Here is a 27,417-nt window from a genome sequence, read left to right on the forward strand (position 1 = left end):
TGATATAATTATCAATGAAGGCAAAATTGTGGGCACAAATCGGAGAAGAAATTAATGAAACTGGTAAGTAAAAAAGTTATTGATTAAAATAAGACACAAATTGTTCACGAGTTTCGAATGCTGCAGTCGTTGATCTTCTATTTGTTGGGCGTTGTGTTATTACAGCACGATCTGAACTACGCTTTGGCGAATGGCGAAATGGCGGCGCGGTGTCGTCGAGTCAGCGCGCTAAAGCGTTCTGTTCACAGAACATATTATATACTCAGGGGAGGGATGGTTCTGTTTGACGAAGCCTCGCGCGACGTCAAAACAGGACGCTATAACGAATAACGCTACTACGCAGCGCTAAAATACGCGTCCTGTCTGACAAAGCCTTTACATTAGTTTAAAGCGCGTGTATTGCACAAATTGCTACACCTCAAACGTGCCTCTACTTGCTCCGTGACCGTGACGTTACTCAAACTTCACTGTGTCGCGTCGCCTAGTTACCCCATGGTTATCCCTAGTGCTGTCGGACCTTTACACCACAGATTAGCACTATCAAATAGTTCAGTCCACAGTTCTGTCTCATTGCCTAACAAAAAAAAGTGTTTGTCAATAATTGTCAAAGTTTCAAGTGTCAATCACTGTAATAGGTACCTATTTATTTTTATTCCATTTGGCCATTTGGCATTTCCATCTGTGATTTCCATCAGAGTACTTTGTATATATAATATGAGAATTTCCATATTGTATACACTCCAACCCTCCAACGTTTACTTCTCGCGATTATTAAATATTTTTTTATAATGTTCTATAGAAATATGATTGGTAGAACGCTGAACGTTAATAAGTTACGAACAAGTAACTTAAAATATTTACTGTCTCAAATAAGGTCATTAAAATATGTTCAAGGGCAAGAACCCGAGCCAAAAATTAGAGAATATTTTTACTACATAGACCATCAAGGTATGGTAAGTATTTCTAATTCAGTTGAATATCAATGTATTTGGAACCATTAAAATGATTGTCTCCTTTTTTTTAGTTATTTTTAGATGATTCAAAAATGAAGAATTTTACTTCTTGTTTTAAAGAAAAGAAATTTTTAGAATTCTTCTTCAAAAGGCTTCGTTTAAACAATACGGGTAAATATGAGGATGAATTTCCTTACATATCACTGTGTGGAAGAGAAAGAAATTACATTAGATGTGATGATGTTCCAATTGTTTTTACACATATTGTATCTAAGGAGTCTCCCAAAATGGAATTCTTGACTTATGCATATGTGGGTGAATCCATGATGTTTAAATTTATGCCTGAGAAAATCTATATGCTCCCAGAGACTGGAAGGGTCTATCATCCAGCTGATGAAAAATATGGTGGAGTTGGTTTAATACGGTCAAAACTAGCAATTGAATTAAGTAAAAACTTTACATTTGCAAAAGGAGATTCATGTCCACCAACACACTTCAAATGGGGTGATAATACCTATGAATTAGATCAATTTTGGTTTAAAGATAAGGTGAAACAGTACAAATTGAAAATAAGAACAGTGCCTGATTAATATAGTTTTTAATTTATATACTTACATTATAACAGAATTACATAGAAACAAGTGTAAATACAATGCCAAAGTAAATTGTGATCAAGGTGTAAAAAAATAATTGTGCCTTTTATCTGATTAATTTAAAAAATGGATTATCACTTGTGTATTGTTTTTTTAGATATCATTGTGTATCTTTCTTGCAAGGCTACTTGTTAAAATAATACTTTTTATTTTTATAATGTTATAATATCTTAGATACTATGTATATAATATTAGTTAATGAATGTATAACTTAGTCAAACTTTAAAATAAGAAAATAATATATTGAAATAAATGTTTTAAAATGAAAATTTTTAAATATATTATTATTGTGCTTTTATCAGCATTTTGTTTATACTTTGTTATCACAGGGTTTTAATATGGCTATTGATTAATTTGCATATATTTTTTTAAGTGAATCATGAAGTTTCTTCTTTAGAAAAAGACTGATATGTTCCAGTTTGAACCCAAGAAATCCCGTGTGAAGTCTCATCAGTTTCTCTCGGTTTCAGCATTTTATTTCTTGCAGCGTCATGTATTTTGGGGTCATATGGTTTAAATGTTATGTAATGCTTGTCTTCTGTAGGAGGATCATCATATAAATGTTCAGCACTTAATGAAACACACTCCTTGGCCTTTTCTATAAACATCTTTTTATTTGTTTTAAACCTGAAAAATGAGGATAATTAAAATATGTCTGTTATACCCATTGAACACAAAAAAATATTATTATGATTAATTACTAACATCATAGAGGCGTCATTATTTGCTGGTGATTTTATGTTCATGTTTGAGAATATATAGTGTAAATATTTTAGTATTTGCCAAATATGATTTTGTTTCTTATCCCAGTGCGGGAAAACTTCATTGAGGTTAAGTTCACCAGTATTTGCATCAACTGCTGGATGGTACAATTGTGAAGTGAATGCTAGTGTCTGGAAAAAAGTTTAATAGTTTAAGGATTTTATAATGATGTAAACTCTTCATGAAATAATAAGTCAAAATATTTTTAAATTTAATTTTATCATATTATGATATATCATTAATATAATTATTATAAATAAATAACACTTACAGGAACTCTATCATCAGGAAATTTCTCAGGTAATATTAAGGTAAATCGGAATACTCCACCATTGTATATGCCTGTTCTTACGAAAATAACTCCAAACCATTCTGAAACAAAAATAAGTTCAAGGTGTCTATTTACTTCAAACGCAAGTTTGATAAAAATATTTGATTGGCACTGAATTATTGTAATTAATGCGTGTACACACACTCATTTTGTAGTTTCAAATATTGATGTGGCCAGGTATTTCTATGTTATGTAATTTATAGATTAGTATTCTACAGCAGATTTTTCCAAAGTTTTTTGATAAGAAATTTGATTACTATATTTAGTTCAAAAATCTTACCAAATGAATTTTCATATGATGGTATTACATAAATCCCTTCTAAGTTTTCCGTTTGTAGCATTCGACTGAAAGTATTAATAAGAAATATAAACATGTGATAATTGAATTTACAGGACTCATAAAACCTTAGAATCATGCAGTATGGCTTAGTAGCCCAAAGATACTTTTTGTTTATTTACATGACATAGTTGGCAAACATTCACTCTCATTGCTCTCAGACATAGGATACAAGGTCTCTTCTCCAGAAAGTGCTACACTGTTATGGATTGCTTATATTCGCCCCTAAATCATACTGCATGCTTTTAAAGAGAATATTATCTTACTATTCAGCCATAATAATATATTCTTGTCGGAAAATTGAATAAAGTTCCTTCATGTTTTCTTGTTCTTTCTCATTCATGAGCGTAAATTTTTCTGAATTGAAATGAAGTAAAATTAAATACTGTTTTATTTTTCAACCACGTTCCATAACAAATATAAATATTTAATTAATATGTCGCAAATTATTAATTTATTTTTGAACACTACAAAATATAATACATAGCAACGTGAAACGTCATCGAGGCCTAATTTTGACAGTTGACACTGATAAAGGTCCACTCAGACAGCGTATATAAAATAATATAATTTTTTGGGATGAAAATAATATTATAAAAAATTTTGTATTGGATTTAACTAAAGCATCTTATGAGTAAAGATCAGTGTTCATTAGAAATTTAAGGTAATTGTACATTTTTATTTCATGCAGGAAACCCATAGATGGCGTTAAAGTAAATAGTATGGCACGCGTGCCCTACCCCTTATGCCGCGGAGTGCCTACCACGGCGTGCCTACCACGGCTACGTACATGCTAAATAATACGTAATACCAATTATTACACACGCGCAACTTTTCTTTAAGTGTTTTATTTATTTATTTAAATAAGAAAGAAGCTATACGTGACCCAATTTGGGTCTACCCAATAAGGTGTAGCCATCACGCCAAAAGATACTTATTATGCTGGCCATACACCATACTTTCTATCGTCCAATCGGCATGACGCTGCAGCTTGATCCAATCTGCAGTTTGTCCATAGAGACCACACACACAACGTTTGAATTGTCCAATCGGCAGCAACGTTCAGTTGAAGCCATGGCGTCACCGGTGACAGACGACGATGTTTTAGCCGTTTTGGGCGTTTTATTCGTAAAAATGAAACAAAAAAAAGGATTATATGCCGGGAAGATTGTTGTTATATATATACCTATTTAATGAGAAGTACCCAATGTGTTAAGTAATCTGGTACATACTTCATCTATCTCCCAAACAAATTTTATCCAAATCCGTAACCGTTGACATTTAAACATCCATATATAGGTATATGTACTTTCATATTTATCGACCAAGCGAGCGAAGCGCCTATGCTTCAGCTTGGACGAAAAATCTTGACCAGACTGACGTGACGATCGCATACCGCCATACACGGTCCAATCGACATGATCCAATCGCCACGATCAAGCCAAAAGAATTGAAATTCGATTGTTCCGTCAAGTATAATAGTCCGGGATACATCGCCCATTTTTGCAAGTGATTACTATCAAGCTAATTTTTCGTGAGTAGCTTTATTTTGATGAGATGCCCAATAATTTCATGTACGAAACTCTCGATTGTGGTAGCTTACAGAGGTAACAAGGATGAAAATTTTTGATTTGACGGTTCTCAAATATTTACTACGCAATTTGTAGGACAATATGTCTGTTGAATTATATAAGTATTAAATAAGTGAAAATAAAAAAATCAGCTGGTTAGTAATCATTTATGATGACTTCGTTATCGATACACATTGGAAAGGGGGACTCTTTGATCAAACCATAGATTTTGTAGGATAAATATTTTTTCGAATAATTTAGATAATTATCTTGAGATTGAACAAAAAAAAACATTCAGTTAGTAATTAATATTTGAGAACCATCAAATCAAAATATTTTATCCTTGTTTCCTCTGGTAGCTACCACAATCGAGAGTTTTGAACATGAAATTATTGGGCATCTCATCAAAATAAAGCTACTCACGAAAAATTAGCTTGATAGTAATCACTTGCAAAAATGGGCGATGTATCCCGGACTATAACTATCATGCCAAATAATGCCAATCCACTCCCACACATGGTCAGTTCTAACTGATACAATCGGTAGCGTCATGCCGAATGGACGATAGGAAGTATGGTGTATGGCCAGCATTATATCGATCGAATTGAGGATGACTATCTTTTTTCAAAAAATTGGTAAATTTTATAATTATTATTTTTTTTTTATTTGGGATAACAAACAGAAGACGAAATGAGATGAAATGCATAAAATGTTCTAGGTTCCCAATTTAAAGAAATTTATTTCTCAAGTGTAGGTAACTACTTATAATATGTATCTACCTACACTAAAATTATGAATCGTCCCATAAGTCCTTTTCACTTATTTATTCCCCTTTTGCTATCAGGGGATTGGAATTATTGAGATCACCTGATGATCCCAGGATTAGATTACGTGTGCCCTCAATTAGTGGAGATTATAGCGCACGTGGCTGTAGATTAACGGTGAAACTTTTTGTACTGTGCGAGATTATTTAATTCCTTATATTGTAATTTAATTTCGTACTTACTACATAGTTAATTTGCCTCAGCGTTGCCTGATTGGACCTAGTATGAAAACAAAATTAACATAAAGTAGGTATGTAGTAAAAAAATAATTAAAAACCATTTAAAAACTGTAATATAAAGGCTATATTGTATAGCCGCAATGCTATAGTCAGCGGCATGCAATTTTGAAACTTATTCAATTTTTCTTTTCGAAAAACTTCTAAACTATACTTACATAATATACTTAGATACCATTTGTATCTAGATGTCACGAAATACAGTTGTTTACATTTTAGTTTCGTCTTTGCAATACGGTATAGCGCATTTATATATTACTCTGTGGAGCAAAAAAGCATGAATTAAAAAAAAAAGCATTTGAATACCATAATATGAATTTGCCAGTCAGTTCAATTCACGGCGTAATCTGTCTGGAAATAAGAGGTCATAATTCCCTGCGATTTTGTAGGTAGGTATAATATTAGCCCTTGTGTGCTCAATAATAAAATATTTTACGCATATTATCTCACGTTTTGCGAAAGATGATCATAATTAGACCAATATTGCATGCCTGCGAGGCGAAAAAATAAACATATTTTTTGAATTTTGAACTAAGTTTGTGAAGTTCGTTATGCATAAAAGATAGCATTAATATTTTGTGACCATATATTATGCAACGTTTCTATCATATAGATATCCGTGATGTGAACAATACATATCCGCCATGAGTCATAATGATGTCCTGACTCCTGACTGCATACTAATAATCTTGCATCTGGCTATAAACGTTATTTTTATTACGAACAAGTAGTTAATAACGTTTAATGTAGTAATCTACATATTTAACGACGGCAGCTTTCTTCGAAGAAAACAGACGTTAATTCGAGGAAACATATGGACGAGATGGCGCTACCCGCTTTAAAGTGCCGCTCGCTAGTTAAACGGCTCCGTAATAAAACTTCATCATTTGATGTATGCTCTGCAGTTTAGTAATTCGAGCCAGGATAAACAAACAGTTTTATTTAGAGTTTATTTTCCTCATTACTTGTCGTTTGAAGTAAACAATTCTGTTATTTTATCCCGGATGATTATGCAGTAAGATGTTGCCTGTCACATGATGAGTATTCACTATCTACTTGTCTTGTAAATAGAATAAATGCTTTTTTGCCTTTGAATATTTTATAATAAAGGTTAGTCCGGCAAAAAAACATCTGCATATCACAATGCAGACATTATGTGTGCGCATACAATAATTTATTTTTGAATGTGAATTTTGATTAATAACACATACAGACAATTAATAAATATAAATACTTAAATATAGATATATACCATGTAAACACCTAAACCTCAAAGTGAACTGATACGAAAGTACGAGAAAATACATTGATGGTGGAATTAGTAGAGATAATTAAAAATATAATGTCTGTTAGTGTAGGTTATCTGTGTACTGTTATAGTCCTACGTCCTGTGTGTCTTGTTAATTTGAATTATTATATATTCTATATTATTGACCACATCATATTATACATACCTAGGGTCTTAGCTAAATGTTATAATAAATTCGAACGTAAACGTTAAATATATTCAACTTGCTCTATATCAATATCCTGAAATCTGAATGCTGTTTGATCCTTTGCAAGCCTGCAATCACCAAATTGAATGTAGCACATGCACATTTAATAGGATTATTAAATGTTAATTTTATTTATCGTTTAAATTTGATTCATTTATTTTTTTACATATTGGGTGAAAATTAACTATTACCTTAGACCAAGCCTTAGACACAATAGGGTATTAGACACAATATAAGGCTTGCAGTCATGTTGCAGTCAATTGAGATGACGTTTAAAATAGTATCTAGTCAGCATTTTTTTTATTTAAGAGCTTCATTCAATAAATAATCACGAGGTTGTATTAATATCAAAAAGAAAAACGTATTTTTTATGGGAACTGAGAAGTGAAGCCAACATAATGCGTATTACAAGTTTACTAGAGAATGTCACTCATGCATGATACGAGACTGGTTGAGTTCGTCTCAGATATCAGTCGAAAGTGAAACCCTTTAAATGACTTAATAAGTTTAAGCTGCAATTTAAACTCCAATTAAGTATGTTTTAAGCATTTATGGTGGTTATCCGTTATCAATAAGTACAGTTTATAGACTATCTATCATGCAACTTAACTATAATAATTAAAATAAGATGTAGGTGTAATATTTTCATGGCATGTATATATTATAATACAGCTATAAAAAATAACCAAGCGACTAAACGGAAGACGGATTGTGCAAGTAACTTTAGATTCTTGAATCTTGACATGATCGGGTGAACAAGTTGTATCGTTCCCACGCGTTTTATACGCGGATTACACGAAATGGCCTTTTGGTGCTTCGCTTTAACACTGACCTGCGCTTTTTGCACAAAAAGAATGTACTGATAAATCACGGGTTCATTGTGTAGTAGGCTCAGGATAGCGTTCCCTGATTATTGCCTTTTACCGGCCAGTTTTTTGCCATGATCGATCTTAACTGATGTCCGATACAGGAAAGGTACCTACCTGCTCAAGTTTGACCGGGAAGGTGTTGTGCGTCACAATAAAAGTAAGATACCATCTAACTTTGTAATAGATATGTAAAGCTCAGTTCCGCGTAAACTTTTATGCATCAGGTTTTTTTCCAAATGTCTTTGATAAAATATTTTGATTTTTTATCACTATTCTTAGAAGATTATAATATGAATATGGCCAAAATACAATGTTGAAAGCTTTAGAGCGTGATCAATATGGTATTTCGGTATAGCTACGTATCGTATCTGCCTACATTTAGTTAGACCGGAAGTGCTTTTCTTAAAATAAAATCACATTACACATAAGTACTCGATAGATATAATAATTATTATATACGAGTATTGCATGAATTCCCTTTTTTTGTAAGCCTAACTTATTATGTTAATTATAGGCATTTTCACAAATATAAAAGAAACATTGTTAAACAGCAATTAAACTCATTTAATAATTTGGACGTGAACATTTCCGTTCCAAATTAGTTATATCGAAGGAGGGTGTATGTCATGGGAGGGTCGATTGGTTCGATGTTTAGGACACAGGTGCACGGCGTGTGCAGCTACAATAATCGCTATTACCTGGCTAATATAGTAACATGTGTCGAATGCCTTACAGCAACCTTCTTATTTAAATAGATAAAATTGACCTTACATAATACCTACTCACCATTTATGCCTAATTATCTTGCTCATGGTTCAAACTATGTCGAATTGAATTAAAAGTACTTAAGTGTAGTTAAGCTCCTAAGTATTTTGATTTATGTGTAACCTATTTATATGTGTTAATTATCTTTAAAGATTCCCTAAACCACAGAATAACAACTAGTAGCTAGGCTACCTAAACCAAAATTTTAAAATGCCCATGATTACCCTGACTTTGCAACAAGCTTGCTGCAGATTCGATCCATACGACTGCTACATTGTATTTTGGATATACTAAGTGGGGCCTGGTGACCCGTACCACAGGTTCTACAGAACTCACTTCGGGCACCAGCTCACATAAGGTTGCATAATATATTATGTGTATTATTCATTCATTGTCAAATTTTTAACCCTTGTGGGAGAGTCAAATAAATGTTTTTTTTTTATTTTATTTATTATTTTACTTTAGATAAGCATTATTTTATACCTACTACAATTCATCTACAAATCACAGTAATTCCTGTCCTGACCAGTATTCTTGAAAATTAACCATATAACATTCACGAGGCACATCATAATCATCATCAGCTTATTTAAATCCCGCTGTAGAGGCATATACCTATACCGGAGAAATCACAGTATTGTATCACCGATTTAAGCAGTAGTGATGGTAATAATAGCAGATAAAAAAAATCCTGCTTATATTATAAATGCGAATGTTTGTATGTTTATTTGTTACTCCTTCAAGCAAAAACTGCTGAACCGATTTTCATGAAATTTGGCACACACATATACCTTGGATTAAAAATCGCCGAAAATCCTACGGGAACGGGAACTGCACATGTGAATATGAAACGGTTTTCCTTTTTCTACGCGGGCGAAGCTGCGGGCGACGCATATTTTGAAGATTTCGCAATCAAAATGATGAAAATGTTGTTTCTTAAAAATCATTAATCGTAGTGGAATCATTCACAATACTTTTTAACTTCTAGCACCATTTTATCTTCAACTGTTTATAGAAACTCTACACCATAATTAAAATCGCATATTTTATTTAAGGTGAAGATTTTAAGTTAAGACTAGTAGAGTAGTATACCTACACGTTTTAACTAGAGACGTTATAAGGCCGATTTGTGACTTTCAGGAGGTGAAGGATTTATGCATCTAAGTACTTTTGGTAGTATCGTAACGACATAACATCACATATTTAAACTAAGGTGAAGATTTTAAGTTAAGACTAGTAGAGTATACCTACACGTTTTAACTAGAGACGTTATAACTTATAAGTATAGACGCGTGGCTCTACATGAGATCTGATAACTTTTTAGAGCGCCCTTCTTGCTACTTGCAGTCGCGTATTGGCGACATTTTACATGAAAATATTTTTGGTGGGATTTGACGTTTTTAACACTTTGCTAATTTGGTAACATCAAAGTTAATGACCGTTAAAAGCTAGACTAATTAAAAAAAATTACACGGCCTTATTTTCTCTACAACTTTATGAATAAAAAGGTTGGATGGTTATAGGTTTTAATCAGTGAATATTATTTGAATTCAACGCTTTTATATGGATACTAGCGGTCCGCCCCGGCTTCGCCCGTGGTACATATTTACGTTTTCTCTACGTAAAAACCATCCTCGTACTTCAAGGAATATAATAAAAAAAGAATTATCGAAATCGGTTCAGCCGTTCTCGAGTTATGCGCTTACCAACACATTTTGCGATTCATTTTTATATATAAGAAGATGTAACTGTAAGTATTTGCATACGTGGGAAATAAAACACAAGAATAGAAATAAGATTTCAATTGTATACATTTATTCACATTGATATCACATTTGACATAATATATAAACAATAATCTTAAAATTAAATAACATGTCATTCAACTAAATTAATTAACGTAATATTATTTCATAAATTCAAAAAAATATTTTAGAACTTAAATAGGATCGAATCTGTTTTGGTAAGATGACCATACCAATAATATCTGTTATTATGAAATTACAAATATTGATAATGCTAAAACATGGTAGGAAGTAAGTTATGTAATTGAAAAAAAAATCAAAAAACTTGTTACAGAAACAATTATAAATCCATTTTGCATTATCTACCTATATTTTCTTAAAATTAAAATACATACATACATCGACGATTGCAATAAGTTGCTCATTGAAAATACTGATAATGATTAGTACCTATTCATAAAACTATGGATTTGGTTATATTCATTGGCTTAATTAGGAAATAGGTCTATACAGTTTTTCTACATGAGATTCAAAAATGTATTGAGCGTTTCGGTTAGCGCATAAAATATTTCTTGAGATTTCATTTCTTAGGATATGAGCGCTCCTTGTGAATGTTTAATGTGAACCGGGTGTGTTGGATGCGGATGAGCAGGGTGCGTGGCGTGCGGCGGCTGGCGACCTGGATGGCACCGTTGCACGTGTACTTGTGAGTGAGCTCGCATCTCTTCCCCATGCTCCCGATAAGCCCGCTGTTTGTCTTCAAAGTCACGAAGACGTTGGTTGTAGCGCTCGATCTGATCACGCAACGCCGCATCTTCAATCGCGGCCCGTTCTTCGTCGAGTTCGAGGCACCCAGCGCCGTCGAGCCGTTCCAAATCGATCCATCCGCGCCATCTTACGCAGACCCCATTCATTATGAACCGGGACACAATGTGCGCCTATTAAGGAAAAAAAGAAAGGTTACTATGGTGAAACAAATCTAAATTCTTCGAATTAAAAAAGGGAGCAAAAAATTTCGATGTAGGTGGTGAAGCAAAACTGAGAACGCATTAATCATGGAAGAAATGTTTTGGAGCTTTTTCTCTTAGCGTTTTTGCCTCAAATTATGGGACATTATTCTAAGCAGATGTGATAAAGAATAACATATTTAGATATCTTATTATGCAATCTGTTCCTATTTCATCACTTTAAAACACACAATAGACCCTGACCATAGTTATAACATTTCGTATTTTTGTATAGGTATTTTATTTCAGTACATAGTACAGACATAAACGACAGAAGGCAGGCGCATTGCAGTTGGGCATCGCGTGCCTGTTTGTTCCGGCATCCGCTCTTTGTAACACGTAAGTATTTAATTTTTGGGCTCTATTTTCTGACACAGTAATTTTACTAATAACAGGTTTGCTTTTCAAGATCTACGTTCACCGTATGGCACGTTCATAATACAGTTGCCTTGCATCCCTCCTCTGTAACCGCTTTATATTTGGAAAAAGTACTCATTTATAATTAAATACCCAATATTATATTTTGGTTTTCATATCATTTTGTTTAAAATGTAATAATTTATTGATTACTTTTTATCTAACGAATTTGTTAAATATATTACAAAAATATTCGAAGGCATTGTAAGGCCCCTCAAAAGGAAAATCTAATTATTCGATGTCGCTGAGAGGGGCCTACAGAGGGAGAAGGAAAATAATGCCGCCATGTTTGCTGGGCGGGCGGAGCTCCCCCATCTCCAATGCTACAGGAGCTTTTCATTATCGATTTCAGGCAACCATTTTCCTTTCATTTTGTTTTGCCTTCGCCGGAATTACAAAAGATAGAGTTTTCTAATTTTTTTGCTCTTTCTAAATAAGACTAAGTTCTCAAATTCGTACTACTACTGAATTCTAAAGTTCATAGATGCTATTTTAATATCTTATTATTATCATGTATCATAAAGTTTCATACCTCTTTGTATAAATTTTGAAAATATCTACGGTATTATTTTTTATTTAAGTAACTATTATGTATATGTATAATGCGCAGAGTAGATAGATTAGATGCCAGAAATGAAAAAAATCCAAATAATATAATGTATAATATTTTTCAAAAGATGAGGGCTCGTGCACACTGAAGTGTACTGTTAAATGAACCAAGTGTAAATAAATATAAGTATGCATAGAGACCCACAGCGGGTGGCCTCGGCGTAACGAAGGGGCTAAATTCAATAAAACTTTCCATCAACTGGGTTTCTCTCGAGTGTTTTCCCGTATACATTTCGAAATATCATCAAGCACTTCGACGTTATCGATGGATTTTACTTAATTAACGGGATTTACAGTATTTGAATGAGTTGCATATATTATAAATCTAAGCATTTGGGCAGCAATCCTTTCCAAAAGTTTATTTTTAAAATTCGATAGTTCATACAGAGAATTCGAATTCAAATTCGATAGTTCATGCATTAAAGAACCGTGCAATATTTTAAAAACGTATTTTAATATAGGTATGAGTTGAGTATTCAAAAATTAATGCATTAACATGAACTCCACTTACGGTTTACAATATACATCAAGTCAACCGGAATAATCAACGGAGTAGAAAAGATGTCTTTCATTCAAAATGAATTAAGTACAGAGCGTGACCAGCATTTTATATACGGTGTTATAGCTTTATTTTTTGTGAGAGGCTAATGTTATTTATGTCTTAATTTTCGTATGAATGTTCTGTCCGGAAGTAATGTAAGTTGATGACGTGCGAGAGTCTAAACAACGTTGGAAATGAGGTCATTAATATTGTGAAGCCTAGGCGTCTATCTAAGCGCACGTTCCATGTGACTCATAATTAATATGAGTCGTCAGAAGAATATTTTATTTCTAGGCTTATTTTACATTATTAAAATTTTGTAAAATATTGGAAGATTTGATAACATTTTTGCTGTAGCTGTTAGGTACCTGATGACCTGCGTGGGTATTACGGTCTGTGGTATTACGATTCGCTTTTCTTCTGCCTCAAAATATAAAATCAAAATAAGTATCTATCTATAATAAATAGATTCTATAAAATGTATAACGACGTCGTAATATTCATACAAATGAACCTATTATACTTACTTAGAAATAATAGGTAATAGGTAGTCGAGTAGGTATGCTTTTTCTAACTCTACATGTAGCGCCTAGAGATTTTAACAGGTAAAGTGCTTGGCCCTGATGAAGGGATTTCCTAATGATTCATTACTTTATTTAAATACAATAATAATCGCTCCTTGCCGATTTCGGCTACAGCGTGTGCTATATTGTATCGTCGCTATGGTGGGTCAACACTCAACATTACCCTGTCGATGTCGTGTGCTCGCAGGTGGGTGATGTAGCCAATTTTGGCGAGAAACTTCACTACATAGTATAAAACAAAGTCGCTTTCCCTGTCCCTATGTCCCTTTGTACGCTTAAATCTTTGAAACTACGCATCGGATTTTGATGCGGTTTTTTTTAATAGATAGAGTGATTCAAGAGGAAGGTTTATATGTATAATAACATCCATTAAATAGTGGAGAAGTACTGTTATTTTTGAGGTTTCTAATGTGATGTCGTAAAAAAATACATTTTTTCCGCTTACATTGAAAACGCAGGCTGAACCCTACGAGTTTTATCAAAATAATGTACTAAGTATTATACACATTGAAAAGGTCTACAGAAAAGTCCGCGATGGTATATGTCTATCTCTTATGGCTAACCCACAATAACTTTTTTTTGTCATTTACTTTTTACGACAAATAATGGCTAATTTTCGATGCGATTTTAACCAATACAGCATTAATCCTTAACCAATTAAATACCTTGAATACATTGTTCATTTAATATAGATCTATATGGCCCTTTACACCGTATGATTTAAGTGAATATTTTCGAAGATATTACAGATTTAAAAATTGCCGGACGTAGCGTTTGCGGCGGTACCGGCCGGCCGGCCGCCCGGCTATATCTATTTTATACCCGTGCGAAGCCGAAGCGGGCCGCTATGTTTTTATATACAACGTTCACAGTTTTTCTGTAGTGTATTTAGTATCAGCATTGCACCCGTGCGAAGCCGGGGCGGGTCGCTAGTTAAATATATAATAATGAATAATATACAATGGGTTGGTAAATGAGGCAGCGGCGGCGGGCGGACTTTAAAAATATTTATATTACATGTATTTACTGAACCTAGGTATAATATTTACATTGTGCATTATACAACATGTAATTAAGTTTAAGCGGAAAGTCACAGGAAGTACAGTTACTAATTAGTAAATAATATCGATTAATAATATCGCTCATTGCAAAATTGTTAACTGACGTCAAAATTAATTGATTAACTTCAGTACAGTTCCAGAAAAAATGAGATTTTAATGCTTATTTAATGTGGTAGGTATGTAATTAGGAATCTAGTAAACATTTTGTAAAATTAGTACCAATGAGTTATTTACTGGTTTTAAAGAACTCCGTGCGATATTATTGGCACTGTTTATATTGGATACAATGTTATATTTATGGCATATACCATAGGTTTTTTATTATATTTTGTCCCTTTTTGTCCACTTATATAAAGATTTTTTCGTTTATTTGAAAGCTGGTTATATATTATAACATTAGTTTCAACTTAAGTTTCAACTTTTAGGAGCAGACGCAGTTGCGCGGGTAAGCTAATTAAATTTTATGCTTATTTTGTTGTTAAAGAAACACCGAGTGATTTGCTTTTTACTTACAATTTTTGCTACCCATTTATTATGTTTAATATAAAAGGTATTCAAAAAAACTAATCTAATTCTAATTTAATATTTAAAAAAAAGCATTGATATGGAAAAACCAAAATTATCGAATATTTATTTACCTATGTCATAACATACATTTATTTTATAGAATAAAATAAAATTACATTTATTTAAACTAAATACCTAAGTATTAAATACATCTCACCCTATATTACTATAATATTACTTTTTAACGTAGGTTACACCTAATTTGGTTGACAAGATAATTTGGATGGTGAAAAAATAAAATAAAAGTATTCAAAATGAGAAGCTCCTTTTAGAAGTCAATTAGAAAAAAAATCATTCATCGTTAGTAACTTAACAACTACGATAAAACGAGAATACAACTATCACGCCTATATGCGATAAACGCCATAAAACAAAATTGTAGAGCAGAATATCTTAACACTGTGTCTTTGTACACTATTAAAATGTGTACTTACTTTGCCATTTTCCTTCTGGAAATCACATCCTCTATTATTGTATGGAGAATGGTCAAACACCAGTTGGAGGTTCGTGCCGGTCGCAGTGAAGGCGATTTCAGTGTGGCCCTCGCGGCAGCCGCTCGTGAAACGCATCTGCCTCTCCTCTGGAGGGCGGTCACGGTAACCAGTGTACCTCACCTATAGAAGAAATGGACGTTATAAAAATACATGTTAAATAAAAATTCTTATTTATACTCTATTTTAGTTTTAGTTATATCTACCTATAATCACTAATTTGACGCCGCTCTACTTTCTTGTTAAGAAATATTAATTATTATTATGTATGCAGTATGCTGTTAAATCGGACTATTACGTGTTTAGAGGAATTAAGTAAATCATCTTTATAAGGAAATTCGTTAACTCCTACATTGAATGTTCATTATTGTTTTCTAGTTTTCCTGTTGAAATGATTCAGTTTAATAACAAAATGATAAGGTTCAATGTTAAAAATATAGAGCCATATTAAGAACTTACCTCACTCTCCCTGCTCAGTCTTTTAAAGAGATCATCGGATTCAAATTTAGCTTTTTGGTCAGGAACTACACGGGGCATCTTGAATATAAACCTTGGTTTCGGTTGCTCATAGAGTCCAATTGAATCAAAGGGTAACATTCCGGCCAACGACGCGGGGTCACTCATTGCGTGCATACCATAAATTTGAAATAAAGTCACAAAAACACACTCCACATTACTTATCACACTGGCGTAATACGCACGATGAATCAATCTTCACAGAACTATAGGTTTTTCCGATACGACGACCTAACACATCGACATCCAACTACCGAATGATTGTCGTAGGAAGCGCACCGGGCCCGGCAATCTCCATCAAGGCGGGGTCTCCCCGTGGAGGGGTTACAAGCGGCCAATGGTAAGGAGCGTCGCTGCCGCCCCGCTAGTGCTAACGCCTTCTTTGCGTAATTTCGGGAGCTTTCGAGCGGAAAGAGGGTTTTCTCCCCTCGAAATGTTTCAAAATAAATACTGTAAGCAACAAAGCATATGAATTTATAATGATGGGCATTATGCTTTCGACGTTTCGAGTGTTTTATGTACTTGTATCATGCTTTTTGTTCCATTGTAAGAAGATAAATATACCCTATATACTTTTATGTTCAATAGGGGGAGCATGATCCCAGGATACGTTGAAATACGATATTTAGTTTAAGACGATACACAAAAAAAAATCCACTGCTTGGCGGGCGGAGTCTAATAGCTCGCTATCGCGAACGCGGGTGTGCGCGAAGTCATTCTTGCAAACTCGCCGCGCTGCCGCTGGCCGACTCGGGACAAACATGTATGGAGTCGTCATACAGTTATAATATTGTCATACATTTATTTAATTGTTGATTTATTGGTTTTATTTTCTTGCTTATAAACAAATAATCTTCTTTTTAACAACTACTTAGACATTATTAATAATTATTATCATTTCGTAATGTTTACTTTATTACAAAATAATACAGGTTATAAATAATCTTTAAAATAACAAAAAATATTGTTACTCTGAAAAAATGAAATGGTACTCAATAACGCGGACTACTGAATTGATTTAGATAGAATTTGATGCTGACGTAGATATTACATCATGCCCAGAAATGAAAGGTACTATTTCTGAAAGAAGTTATAAACCCTAATTCTTCTCAGTCAAAGTCAAGAGTGGAAGATATCACTAATACAGTAAAACTGATGCGAAACTTTGGATGTTAATTTGTATATTTTTTTGTTAGTTGTTACTTAATCACGTCAAGACTACATTACCAATTTTGATAAAATATAGCTAATTGCCTGGATTTACACATAGGATACTTTTTATCCGAACTGAACACTTCTGTGGGATAAAACAGGATTCACGATATAACCTAATTCCAAGCGGGCAAAGCCGCGGTCGGAATGATATTTTTTTAAATAGAAAAATTGTTTAAAAAAAAACACAAAATATATTGACGCATGTATTTATTTTTTGCACTCTATATAATTGTAATTATTCATTACAAATAATCAAAATAAAATAGCCAGAACAAAGTTAGACCCTGGTAGGGTAGGTAGGCAGGTACAGCAATGTGAGACGAACACTGGCTTATTAATTATACCAATAATAATGTATTATAAACATTAAATTAAGTTTACAACAAAAATACATAATAATAGCTAATGTGAAAACGAATCAACCAATCATCCCACAACAATGAAATGTGCACACAAATATTCATCCAAATCGGTTCATGTGATTAGGAGGAGTGACTGCAGCGCCATCTTCCGGGCCCAATTGTGTTTCCAGATCACCCAGGAACTCAATTTAATATACTTACACAAAATTATTCGAAATGAAAACTCACATTACTATGTAAATATGAATATAAACCTGTTTTAGTACTAAGCAATTTCCCGCACAGGTGTAGTAAGTATAAATGAAATAAATATCAACATCAAATTCTTTATACAACATACTTATCTACCACCTACTAAGAAATGTAATTCTTGAAATTTTTTCGTATTTTTTTTAAATATAATACTACTCCAACGAGCTCCTGTTCCATATCACGTCCGCCATACTTCCACTAAGTTCACCATGATTTTTTATTTCTTTGCACTTTGTTGCTTTTTGCTAAAAATGGAATCATGCGATAAAACCAGTAGAACGTTGATAACATACATTTTTGACTGAATAAAGGTACTTACGAAGGAGTGGGTTCACATTGTGAACAATCAGTGGGTTTATTTTCCTTCTGGATTCCGGATTTCTGAAAAGATTATCTATGCTATAAATGAAAAAAATCTTACACATTCGTTATGTACTTAAAACAGGGGTACATATCAAACATCGTCTATAATACAATTATCATCAAATTTAAAATAAAACCAACTTCTTCATTAATTTGTTCCAATTGTAAGCATTCTTTTTTCTCCAACCTTTATGTTTCTTCTTCTTATTTTCTTTATTGTCCCCATTTGTCTCATTTTGTCTTATCATGTTGTCACCCTTTTTTACAATTGCGCGAGCGACACAAGTTCCCCGTGTGACGGCCGTAGCGGGAATGACTCGTGCAGCGATCGGGGTAGGAAGGTACAGGGCGGCTCTCGCTATATTGGCTGGTCGCGCGCTAATTTCAAGTATTTCTTGTTTATTTCAAAACCATCGCATATTTCAAAATTCTAAATCGGTAGACGTATAGGTTGTATATTTTATAGTTAATATCCAAAAAGTCGTAACTTTACGTTTGTTATTTTTAAGATGCCAGAGATTATAAAAAAATAACAATGATAACTTTGTATTTTTTTTCTATCGAGAAAATATCATGGAATCATGTTTCTAAAACGGTAGACGTATTGTGTTACTATTGAACTTTTTTGTCAAGAATTTTCATCACGACAACTTTAATATTATAAAAATTACGAAGGTTTGAAAAGGGCCGTAAATGTTAGAAAAATTAATTCATCACCTTAAGCGTTACTGAAATGATATACCTAATAAATAATAATATTTTAATGCGACATTTTCTGATTTGCCTTTGTCCGTTTGTGGAGCAAAGAGCACAAGGTTCATACTTTGTAGTTTGTTTAAAATTTAAACTGTTTTAACTCGTAACTAGTTTAGAGTGCGCTTGTGATAAGTGATTTCAATAACAAAGTATTTTTTTAGTTTTTAGAATATTAACCAGTCTGGACCACTTTTTTCTTTGCTAACGACTGTGTTTGACTTGTCTAAATACTAGGTATGAAGAAGTGAACATTTTGAAAAATGTAGGCAAGTAAATAAGTAGGTAATTACGTACCTATACCTATTCTACATAATTCTATTCAGTTCGTGAAAACTATAACCTTTATTTATTTAAAAAATCTATAAGTATATCCGTTTGTTCCTTTTGAGGTTCGGAACCCTAAAACACCTAGGTATCTCATTACCTAGGTATACAATATAATTTATACGATAACTCTTCCGTATGAAATACCTACTTTGATTCGTACCTATAAAAAATGTAGAGCGCAAGGTTTTTAAGGGATTTGTTATTTCATAAAATTTCAACCGTTCCAGTACTTCAATTCATTAGATTTCCGAAGAGAAGAAAGTTTTTTTTAAAGATAAGAGTAAAATTAAAGCTATAGGTCAGAAAAGCTTTTTATACCTAGCTGCTTTTGAAAACCAAAAAGTAGGTATTTATTTTTCATCTTTCATAAACATAATAAAATTAAGCAAAACTTTTGATTCCTTTCCAACTAAATAAGTAGAGAACAAATCAGACCTCGCACACCTAGGTATACCTGGTCGATACCTATAGAACATACCTATTGGCTGAATTTCGTGATAAAATATAAGTAAGTAAGTAAGTAAGTAAGTTATTTGATTGTTTAATTAGGGGTAAAAATGAAATTTAAGCACTCGTTACTTTAAATCTCTATTTTACTCCATATAGCCTCTTGTGCTCTTATGTCCCACCGTCGGTATACTAAGCTCAAAGGAGGTTATAGTTTTGCATACGCTGAGCTCGTAAAAAATACTTATAAAATTCCAGACGCATTTTTTTTTCAAATATGTAGATGAATTCTTAAAACTCTGTGTACACTGTACACCCATGACAAGCAATCCGCCCAACTTTGTCACCAGCACGTGAGCTATCGTTTAAGATTATGTTTTCATAGACAAAATGCTCACATTAGAGAAGCGGTAGGTATATGCCGGCTGCACGAAGCTAGAGAAGAAAACATGGATTTTCAGGAAAAAATTAGCAAAAAATTTTTGACGTAATTTTGTTGTTTAAGTATTTTTTACGTGATCAGGGTATGCGAAACTACAAGTCGCTTCGCGTTTAGTATACCAATACTGGGACACCCTGTATATAATATAACTATACTTATAAATACCATCGTTTATTTGTGCCAAAACATGTATGCTTCAACAAGATTCCATTTAAAAGGAACATCAATTAAGATCACAAAAAGTAACGTCTTTACTAAATTCACAATAGGCGGCGACTAGTGTCGAGAAATGTATCGAATGTTTTAAAAGTATCATGATCGATTGATCCTCGATAACGCCTTCGCTAAGTGTCGCCTTTGTTGTTATGTTTCGTATTTAAACTGTTACTCAATAGCGCCGACTGAGACACTTTGGTCCTTAGAAGTAACAAAAAATGCTTTAAACGTATCGATATCGATTACGATTATTAGTGCTTCACAGCTACATAGACATTAAAGATAGGTAAGTATATAGAATAGAAAACATAGGTGCATTAGGTAAATTGAAGTTGAGCTTATTTCATAATTAATATGGTTTCCCTAACCTACATCGTCCAAATTTATTCATTTTTGCACACCTACCGAGAGATACCTCATAACTTAATGCAGTATGTTTGTATTTTACTAACATATAACCGATAACCGTTGTTTTAACCACAAAAAATTACACCTTTTAAATTATTATCCCCCTGTATCTGTTAAGGTAAGTGTTAAGGTGATCCGATCTTTGTTAAAAAGTTTATATAAAACTATTAAAATTATTCATTTCAATAGTAATCTGCTCAAAGGTACGTACGTAACTGCTTATTATGAATTCATACAACTCTTATCTATCTAGGCACGTCTTTTTCGTTTTATTGAAATGGCAGCCACGTGGCATGAAGCAATGCCGTTTGATCTCCAGCGCCACGCAGGGCTTTAGTTGAGAGGGTCTACACGCGCCCTTCGTTAGAACACCCACACTTACTAAATGCTGCAATTCTTTGCAAATCACGTACCTACTTCGTAATATATGTTTTCCTCTTATTACAATTTCAATTTTTTGAGTACCTATTCATAATTGTCATGAAATAGCTGGCAAGTTTATTAGAAAGCAAACGACTCTAGACAGAAAAATAAGAGAAACATACAATAATATCCTAAAATGATTAATAGCAAATAATAGACTGATAGTGATTCTGGTGTGACCATTTAAATAACACGGTCTCACGCCCACGATTTCAGGCCAGTGAAGTAATTTCGATAAATGAGAAGCACATTTGATAACATTATCACTAATTTCTATAATTTTTTAATTTATGGTCATTTGAAACATCTTATTTCTTGTTGGTGTCCTGGGTTTGAAGTTTTTGTTGGAAGTGTTAGTAGTGGTAAAAATTAATTATGTCTTTCTAACAAGACATAATTATTTAAATCGGCTTGTCACACCTCCTGTTTGTATTTAAGATTAATAAAATCCAAATTTTTTTAATGTATAGGATTAGAATTTGCTCTAGGTACAAAAGCTCTACGTTATTACACGAAATATAAAATGGTGTACAGGTAAATTGAAAATAATGTCTTTATTAAAGAAGTAAGTGGCTCAATAAATATTACCTCAATAAACCTTTAGATTAAAATACAATGAATTGTTTGTTTTGATTGGTAAAAAAATTGTTAGAATCGTCAAAGCTTTTGGTTCGAGTGAAGGCAGGCTCTACCATCTTCCGTGAGCATTTAACGAGGTCTTACATAATTGCAAATTGATTTACGATTTTAATGATAAAGATAAAGAAAGGATTAGCTTATACATGTAGTTATTTATAAGCTTATATTATAGTTATTTACAAATCCATACTAATATTATAAATGCGAAAGTAACTCTGTCTGTCTGTTACTCAATCACGCCTAAACTACTGAACCAATTTGCATGAAATTTGGTATGGAGATATTTTGATACCCGAGAATGGACATAGGCTACCTTTTATTGCGAAATATGTACCACGGGCGAAGCCGGGGCGGACCTCTAGTTTCTAATAAACTTGGTTCCCCGGTGTGAGTTGTCCAATTCGCGCGCGACGCATGTTCACTCGTATTAAAAAATAAAATTCACAATATAAAATAAAACTGTGATAATACATAATATTAAAAAGGTAACATTTTTATTGAATTCTTTTTCTACATTTTTTTACTAGCAGCGATTTAGCAGTTTAATGGGTGAAAGTACAACATATTATTATGTATCAACATTCAACATGTGTACCTAATCGGTATACGGACGATCATATTTAAAACACCATAAACATAAAATACCGATTCTTTAAACTGTTTATGATTTCTAACAATATTTACATAATTATTGCCTTTACCTTTTTTGTTGCTTCACGGATTTTGATAACGAATTATAAACCACATCCGTGACGATAACAGGTTTGGTTTATATATTTTATGGTTATGCCAGAAATAGGCAGCTTGCAATAAAAAATAATCATTTCATAGAATTTAAACTTTCACCGACCTTCACAGTACAGTCCTTGGTACAGTCATAAACGCTGTTTTGTGATACAATTGTTTTATTCGGCCCATTTCAATGACAACAATCGTAGTGCAAATGGCGTGCAATTTCTGTTTTCAAAGCAGCGGCCGTTATTGTTCACCGAAACAACCAACATTCCTATTTCCTAGAAGCTCTGCTGCATTTGCTGTTAAATTTTTAAATTTTTGTGTTTGCTTCACTAGTACCTACGCTACATATTAAAGAAATTCTTACTTGAGCAAAAGGGTTAGCTACACATCGCGACGGTTATTTTGTCGCCTAAAATTCACACCTTAGTTTTTTGTGGCGTTTGACCTAATAAATCATAGCATTGTTACTAACTAGTTCATTTCCATATTTGCTTAACAACAATGACCGTAGAGACATTTAATTAATTGATCCATAAAGCTTTTTACAATTGTAAAGCAAAATGTATTCATTGACCCCTAAATAAAACAATAAAAAACGTGTACAATGAAAGGGTTACAACATGTTCCCATTAGCATGCATTTTATTGTGAGGCACATTGTGGGCAGTTGTCTCATTTGTTACATTAGAGTTATTATAAAACTATTTAAAAGAGAACAATCACTCTGACAAAAATGTAGATATCCATAGTTTAATTTAAAAACTGGCTTAAAATTCGCGCCTTAAATCTTTAAAAAATAAAAAAAAAGACGAATTCAAACGTTGTAACTGAAAGTGTTTGCATGCACAAAAGTTAAAGCAATGTTTTTTTAAATAAAGATCTAGTAGTACATATTTCAATAAATAATCACACGTTACTCAATAGTAAGTCATTTGCAGGATGAAAACATTGTCATATTTTAGAGGCCGAACAGCTCGAAGTTCGGGCAGTCGTAAACTAGCAAAGAAGCCGTCAAACATTGTTTATGCGAGCAATTCCGGTCAACGCTTTGTCTTTTGCCGCATGGCCTTCGAACGACACCCTAATAAAAGGCGTGGCAAAAAATATTCTAATGGCTGTTGATCCTATTTCAAAGCAATAAAATGCAACAAAATTAGCCTTTGTTAAATTTAAAACTGTAAAGATGAATCCTGAATGACGTAGCCGGGACCAGTTTCACCGGACCGGCACTATTGATACTATTGTCTTAAGGGTTTAACATTTGGGTTATTGTTATAGTACAATAAATTATACTGTTGTTTATACCGGTAACTGTAGTGGATTCCTTTGTAGTTGAATTCAATAAAATAATTTGAAATAACTTTGAAACACTACAATGTACCTAGATAGTGCAGTTGATCAATTGTACAGTAGTTGGAAATACGAATCAAACAGCTATATAGGGTAAGGTTGCTCAAGTCGTACCACGGCGTTAGTCGTACCCCACCAATATCTCGTCTGATACCATTGAATTGGGCCATCTAGTGTTGTTAACGTGAACTATTTAGTCGCGCGAGCAAGCGTAAACAAGTGGTCAGGCGGTCGGCTTCGTGCAGCGAAAATAATTCAAAAAGTAAGTTTTTTATCACTTTTCATGTAAAATTAACGACTCATTCATAAGCTTTTTACGGCAGGAATGTTATCTTTATATTTTGTCTTTGTTAACAACGATTTTTAATGCTTATCTGTCAATCGTTTGGGCATACTCAAACAGGAGAAAATTTTTAGGTTGTGTTAGTAATTTTATTTTTCAACCTCAAAGATAAGTATGCTTAAGTCGTACCTGTTAAAAATTCTTTACTCGTACTTCTATTTAGGTCTAAGATTTTGTTATTCACTAAAATAATTACCAAATAATATGCTTAAGTTAATCTCAGACTGAATTATTTGTAATTTTAACTTACTTAAAATTGATCTCTTATTATTAAGAATTTTTCTATATAGTTTATTATATCTTCACTAAAGTGTATTTTCTAAGTACGACTTAGGCTGTATGTGGTACGAATTAGGCAACTAGGCGCCTTAATCGTACCGAAGGTATGTTTTTGAAAAACGTTAAAATATATATTTTAATATTAACATTGTAAGTTTCTGTGATTTTTTAATAATAGACAACTAAATAAAGATTCAGTAAATGTGGATTATTTTGTATTATTTCAATTGTCGTGAATATTATAGCATAATTTCCTTAGGGGGTACGACTTGAGCAACCTTACCCTAGGTGTCTCATAAATTTATAAGTAAAAACTTAAAAGGCCATCAATACTTATAATGCTTCCAGCATCTCATCAGCATCGGGTTTTCCACTGTTCTAAAAGCAATTACGTAAAGCTTCTTGAAATTAATTTACAAATCATGTTTGTATCCGTTTTATAATTAAAATACGAATCAGTGTTTCTACCCACTGATGTAGAAACTACTTGTTTTAATTATTTAATATCTTTAACTAACCAAATAATATGTAAGTACATGTATGTTTTTAGATGCCGTAGATAGAAGAAAAAGAGAAATTTTTTTATCATTAATTTAGTGAAGTTGAATTCCTAATTAACAAAAAATTAGGAATTCAACTTCATCAGATGAAAGTAATAGGTTACTTTCAAGGTCAAAAGGTCGATAGTTTTTTTACCAGCAGTGGCACTATAAATAATATAATGCCTGAAGAAAAAATCTGTGAAACTCATCCATATCAAAGGAAAATAAAAAACTTATAAGGCACCACATAAGTCCCATAACAACTTAATCTAGATGCGCGTTGAATAAGGGTCCTTTTTGATAAAGGTCTTTTTTCTACTTTTTACGGATAACGGTGTAGATACCTACATGATGTAGGCAAATTATATTATATTATTTTCTATATAATATAGTTGTTTCTTTTGTTCTTGAGGTTTATCAATCTACTAACTAGATTACAAATGGTATTTTAGATTTTTCGCTTTTCTCTACCACTGTTGACTTTGACACTTTACTATTTTACGGTAGAGCTGCAACATCGTTAGAAAGAGTTGTAAAATACCTCAATATAACGTACAAAAAATTCGGAAAACACAATAAGGGGAATACCAATTTTACCTAGTAGTTATGTATGTCGTTCTAATATAACATTTAATACTTAGTCATTATTTACTTTACGATCAGTCACCTCCTAAGACGTGTGCACTTTGCATAATGAGTTCGATTAACTGTGTTAAAATATTAGGATAAGGTACCTACTTAGGATATTTTGAAATACAAATTGATATGAATTTTTTATCTTTACTTATGATGGTATTAGTTATTAGTTATTACTTATTACCTATGTTATCTGTGATTCATGCTAATGATAAAAACTTCATTCCAATGATTATAGTCGAATATGAAGATACTGTTCTGCATAATTGAAAGGTTGTAAGTATGTGTAATGAACCTTACATTACAAACACTTGTATGTTTCTGATTCTTGATTGAAAATCTGGCACTGTATATTTTCCTCAAAATTCTACAAATAATGTTGGTGATCGACATTTAAAAAACCCTAGTTTCGTAATATTAAAGTAGTACTTTAAGAATACAGAAAATAAGGAAAAAAACGCTATTAATTGGCATAACATTTCTGAGAATGAAACAGACGTAAGGCTCGTCGAGTAAATCGTGATTGCGTCAAGATCGGAAATTCCTAGCCAGTTACTACGCGTGCGCGGAGGCTGTCGTCACATTGTTACGTCACAAATGATCATAGTTAACTGTGTTTTATACGCGCCTTACTAAAAAACTATTGAGTTTCCGTAATCAAATCGGAAAACCCGTATAAGCAATAGTTTAAGGTTATACCAAATATTTTATTTTATGTTCGTAATTCGTATAAAACCCGTATTAGCAAAGTTATACCAAATATTATTTTATTTGATGTTCGTGTGTCACTTTTTACATATATGTATTGGGATTTGGGATACACGTATTCATAGTCTAATAATTCATGGAAACAAAAACAACCTATGGTTCAATGATTAATTTAAATCCAAATACGTTCCGCAGCTTTAAGCATGAAATCGGCGCTTAAAGATAGAGCTACTATCGTATTTAAATATTAGTATGTAGGATTCGATATGCGAGAAAGTAGATATTTCATATTTTATTATATTATGACTTCATTAATATTCTACCTACATGTAACTTTAAAAAAAAATGTGTGCGTGTACTTAGTGTACACACGTAACAAATGAAACTTCTTTATGACCTTATTTTTCAAAAAATAATTTACTATATGCAACTTTACAGAAATACGTCGAATCACGCGTGGTAGGGATAAGAAAAAGATGGCGTGTAACGGAAAAATGTCACGCGTAACGAAAAAATGTTACACTAAATTTTTTTCCAACCCCGATAAAGAAGTTTCACTTCAAAAATACTTCGTTATTTTTTGTCGATTAAGGTTGATAACTTTCAAAAGATTTCGTGTTCAGAAAGTTACGATCAT

The 27,417-nt window shown here is 32.8% G+C and overlaps 3 protein-coding genes and 1 long non-coding RNA gene across 4 annotated transcripts; 1 reads left to right on the top strand and 3 right to left on the bottom strand.

The window, feature by feature from the left end:
• Positions 1 to 668: 668 nt before the first annotated feature.
• LOC149490533 (UPF0598 protein CG30010) lies at positions 669 to 1,543 on the top strand. The gene is made up of 2 exons (XM_089705646.1): positions 669 to 953; positions 1,025 to 1,543. The coding sequence occupies exons 1-2, from the start codon at positions 789 to 791 to the stop codon at positions 1,541 to 1,543; spliced, it is 684 nt and encodes a 227-aa protein (XP_089561772.1). The 5' UTR covers positions 669 to 788.
• On the bottom strand, positions 1,537 to 3,566 carry peo (ubiquitin E2 variant domain-containing protein pendolino). The gene is made up of 5 exons (XM_089705655.1): positions 3,303 to 3,566; positions 2,980 to 3,044; positions 2,640 to 2,740; positions 2,312 to 2,499; positions 1,537 to 2,233 (listed from the first exon to the last, which is right to left on the bottom strand). The coding sequence occupies exons 1-5, from the start codon at positions 3,377 to 3,379 to the stop codon at positions 1,984 to 1,986; spliced, it is 681 nt and encodes a 226-aa protein (XP_089561781.1). The 5' UTR covers positions 3,380 to 3,566; the 3' UTR covers positions 1,537 to 1,983.
• Positions 3,567 to 10,590: 7,024 nt separating this feature from the next.
• On the bottom strand, positions 10,591 to 17,775 carry LOC149490535 (protein big brother-like). The gene is made up of 3 exons (XM_089705668.1): positions 16,279 to 17,775; positions 15,763 to 15,942; positions 10,591 to 11,480 (listed from the first exon to the last, which is right to left on the bottom strand). The coding sequence occupies exons 1-3, from the start codon at positions 16,450 to 16,452 to the stop codon at positions 11,130 to 11,132; spliced, it is 705 nt and encodes a 234-aa protein (XP_089561794.1). The 5' UTR covers positions 16,453 to 17,775; the 3' UTR covers positions 10,591 to 11,129.
• A 24-nt stretch (positions 17,776 to 17,799) lies between these two features.
• Positions 17,800 to 19,035, bottom strand: LOC149490536 (uncharacterized). The gene is made up of 3 exons (XR_016316895.1): positions 18,669 to 19,035; positions 18,484 to 18,545; positions 17,800 to 18,409 (listed from the first exon to the last, which is right to left on the bottom strand). It is a non-coding gene; the product is annotated as an uncharacterized LOC149490536 (long non-coding RNA).
• Positions 19,036 to 27,417: the final 8,382 nt, after the last annotated feature.

Source organism: Colias philodice, chromosome 2 (assembly GCF_061535455.1).
Source record: "Colias philodice isolate Cphi_HAF_F1 chromosome 2, ilColPhil1 Martin Lab GWU primary, whole genome shotgun sequence".
Lineage (NCBI taxonomy): Eukaryota > Metazoa > Arthropoda > Insecta > Lepidoptera > Pieridae > Colias > Colias philodice.

Coding starts and splice junctions, on each gene's coding strand:
- LOC149490533 (XM_089705646.1), top strand. CDS start 789: ATGTTCTATAGAAATATGATTGGTAGAACGCTGAACGTTAATAAGTTA. Junction 954..1,024: donor ACATAGACCATCAAGGTATG/GTAAGTATTTCT, acceptor CCTTTTTTTTAG/TTATTTTTAGATGATTCAAA.
- peo (XM_089705655.1), bottom strand. CDS start 3,379: ATGAATGAGAAAGAACAAGAAAACATGAAGGAACTTTATTCAATTTTC. Junction 3,045..3,302: donor TATATTATTATGGCTGAATA/GTAAGATAATAT, acceptor TAATACTTTCAG/TCGAATGCTACAAACGGAAA. Junction 2,234..2,311: donor AATAATGACGCCTCTATGAT/GTTAGTAATTAA, acceptor CTCATTTTTCAG/GTTTAAAACAAATAAAAAGA.
- LOC149490535 (XM_089705668.1), bottom strand. CDS start 16,452: ATGCACGCAATGAGTGACCCCGCGTCGTTGGCCGGAATGTTACCCTTT. Junction 15,943..16,278: donor GACTGAGCAGGGAGAGTGAG/GTAAGTTCTTAA, acceptor TTTCTTCTATAG/GTGAGGTACACTGGTTACCG. Junction 11,481..15,762: donor TCCAGAAGGAAAATGGCAAA/GTAAGTACACAT, acceptor TTTCCTTAATAG/GCGCACATTGTGTCCCGGTT.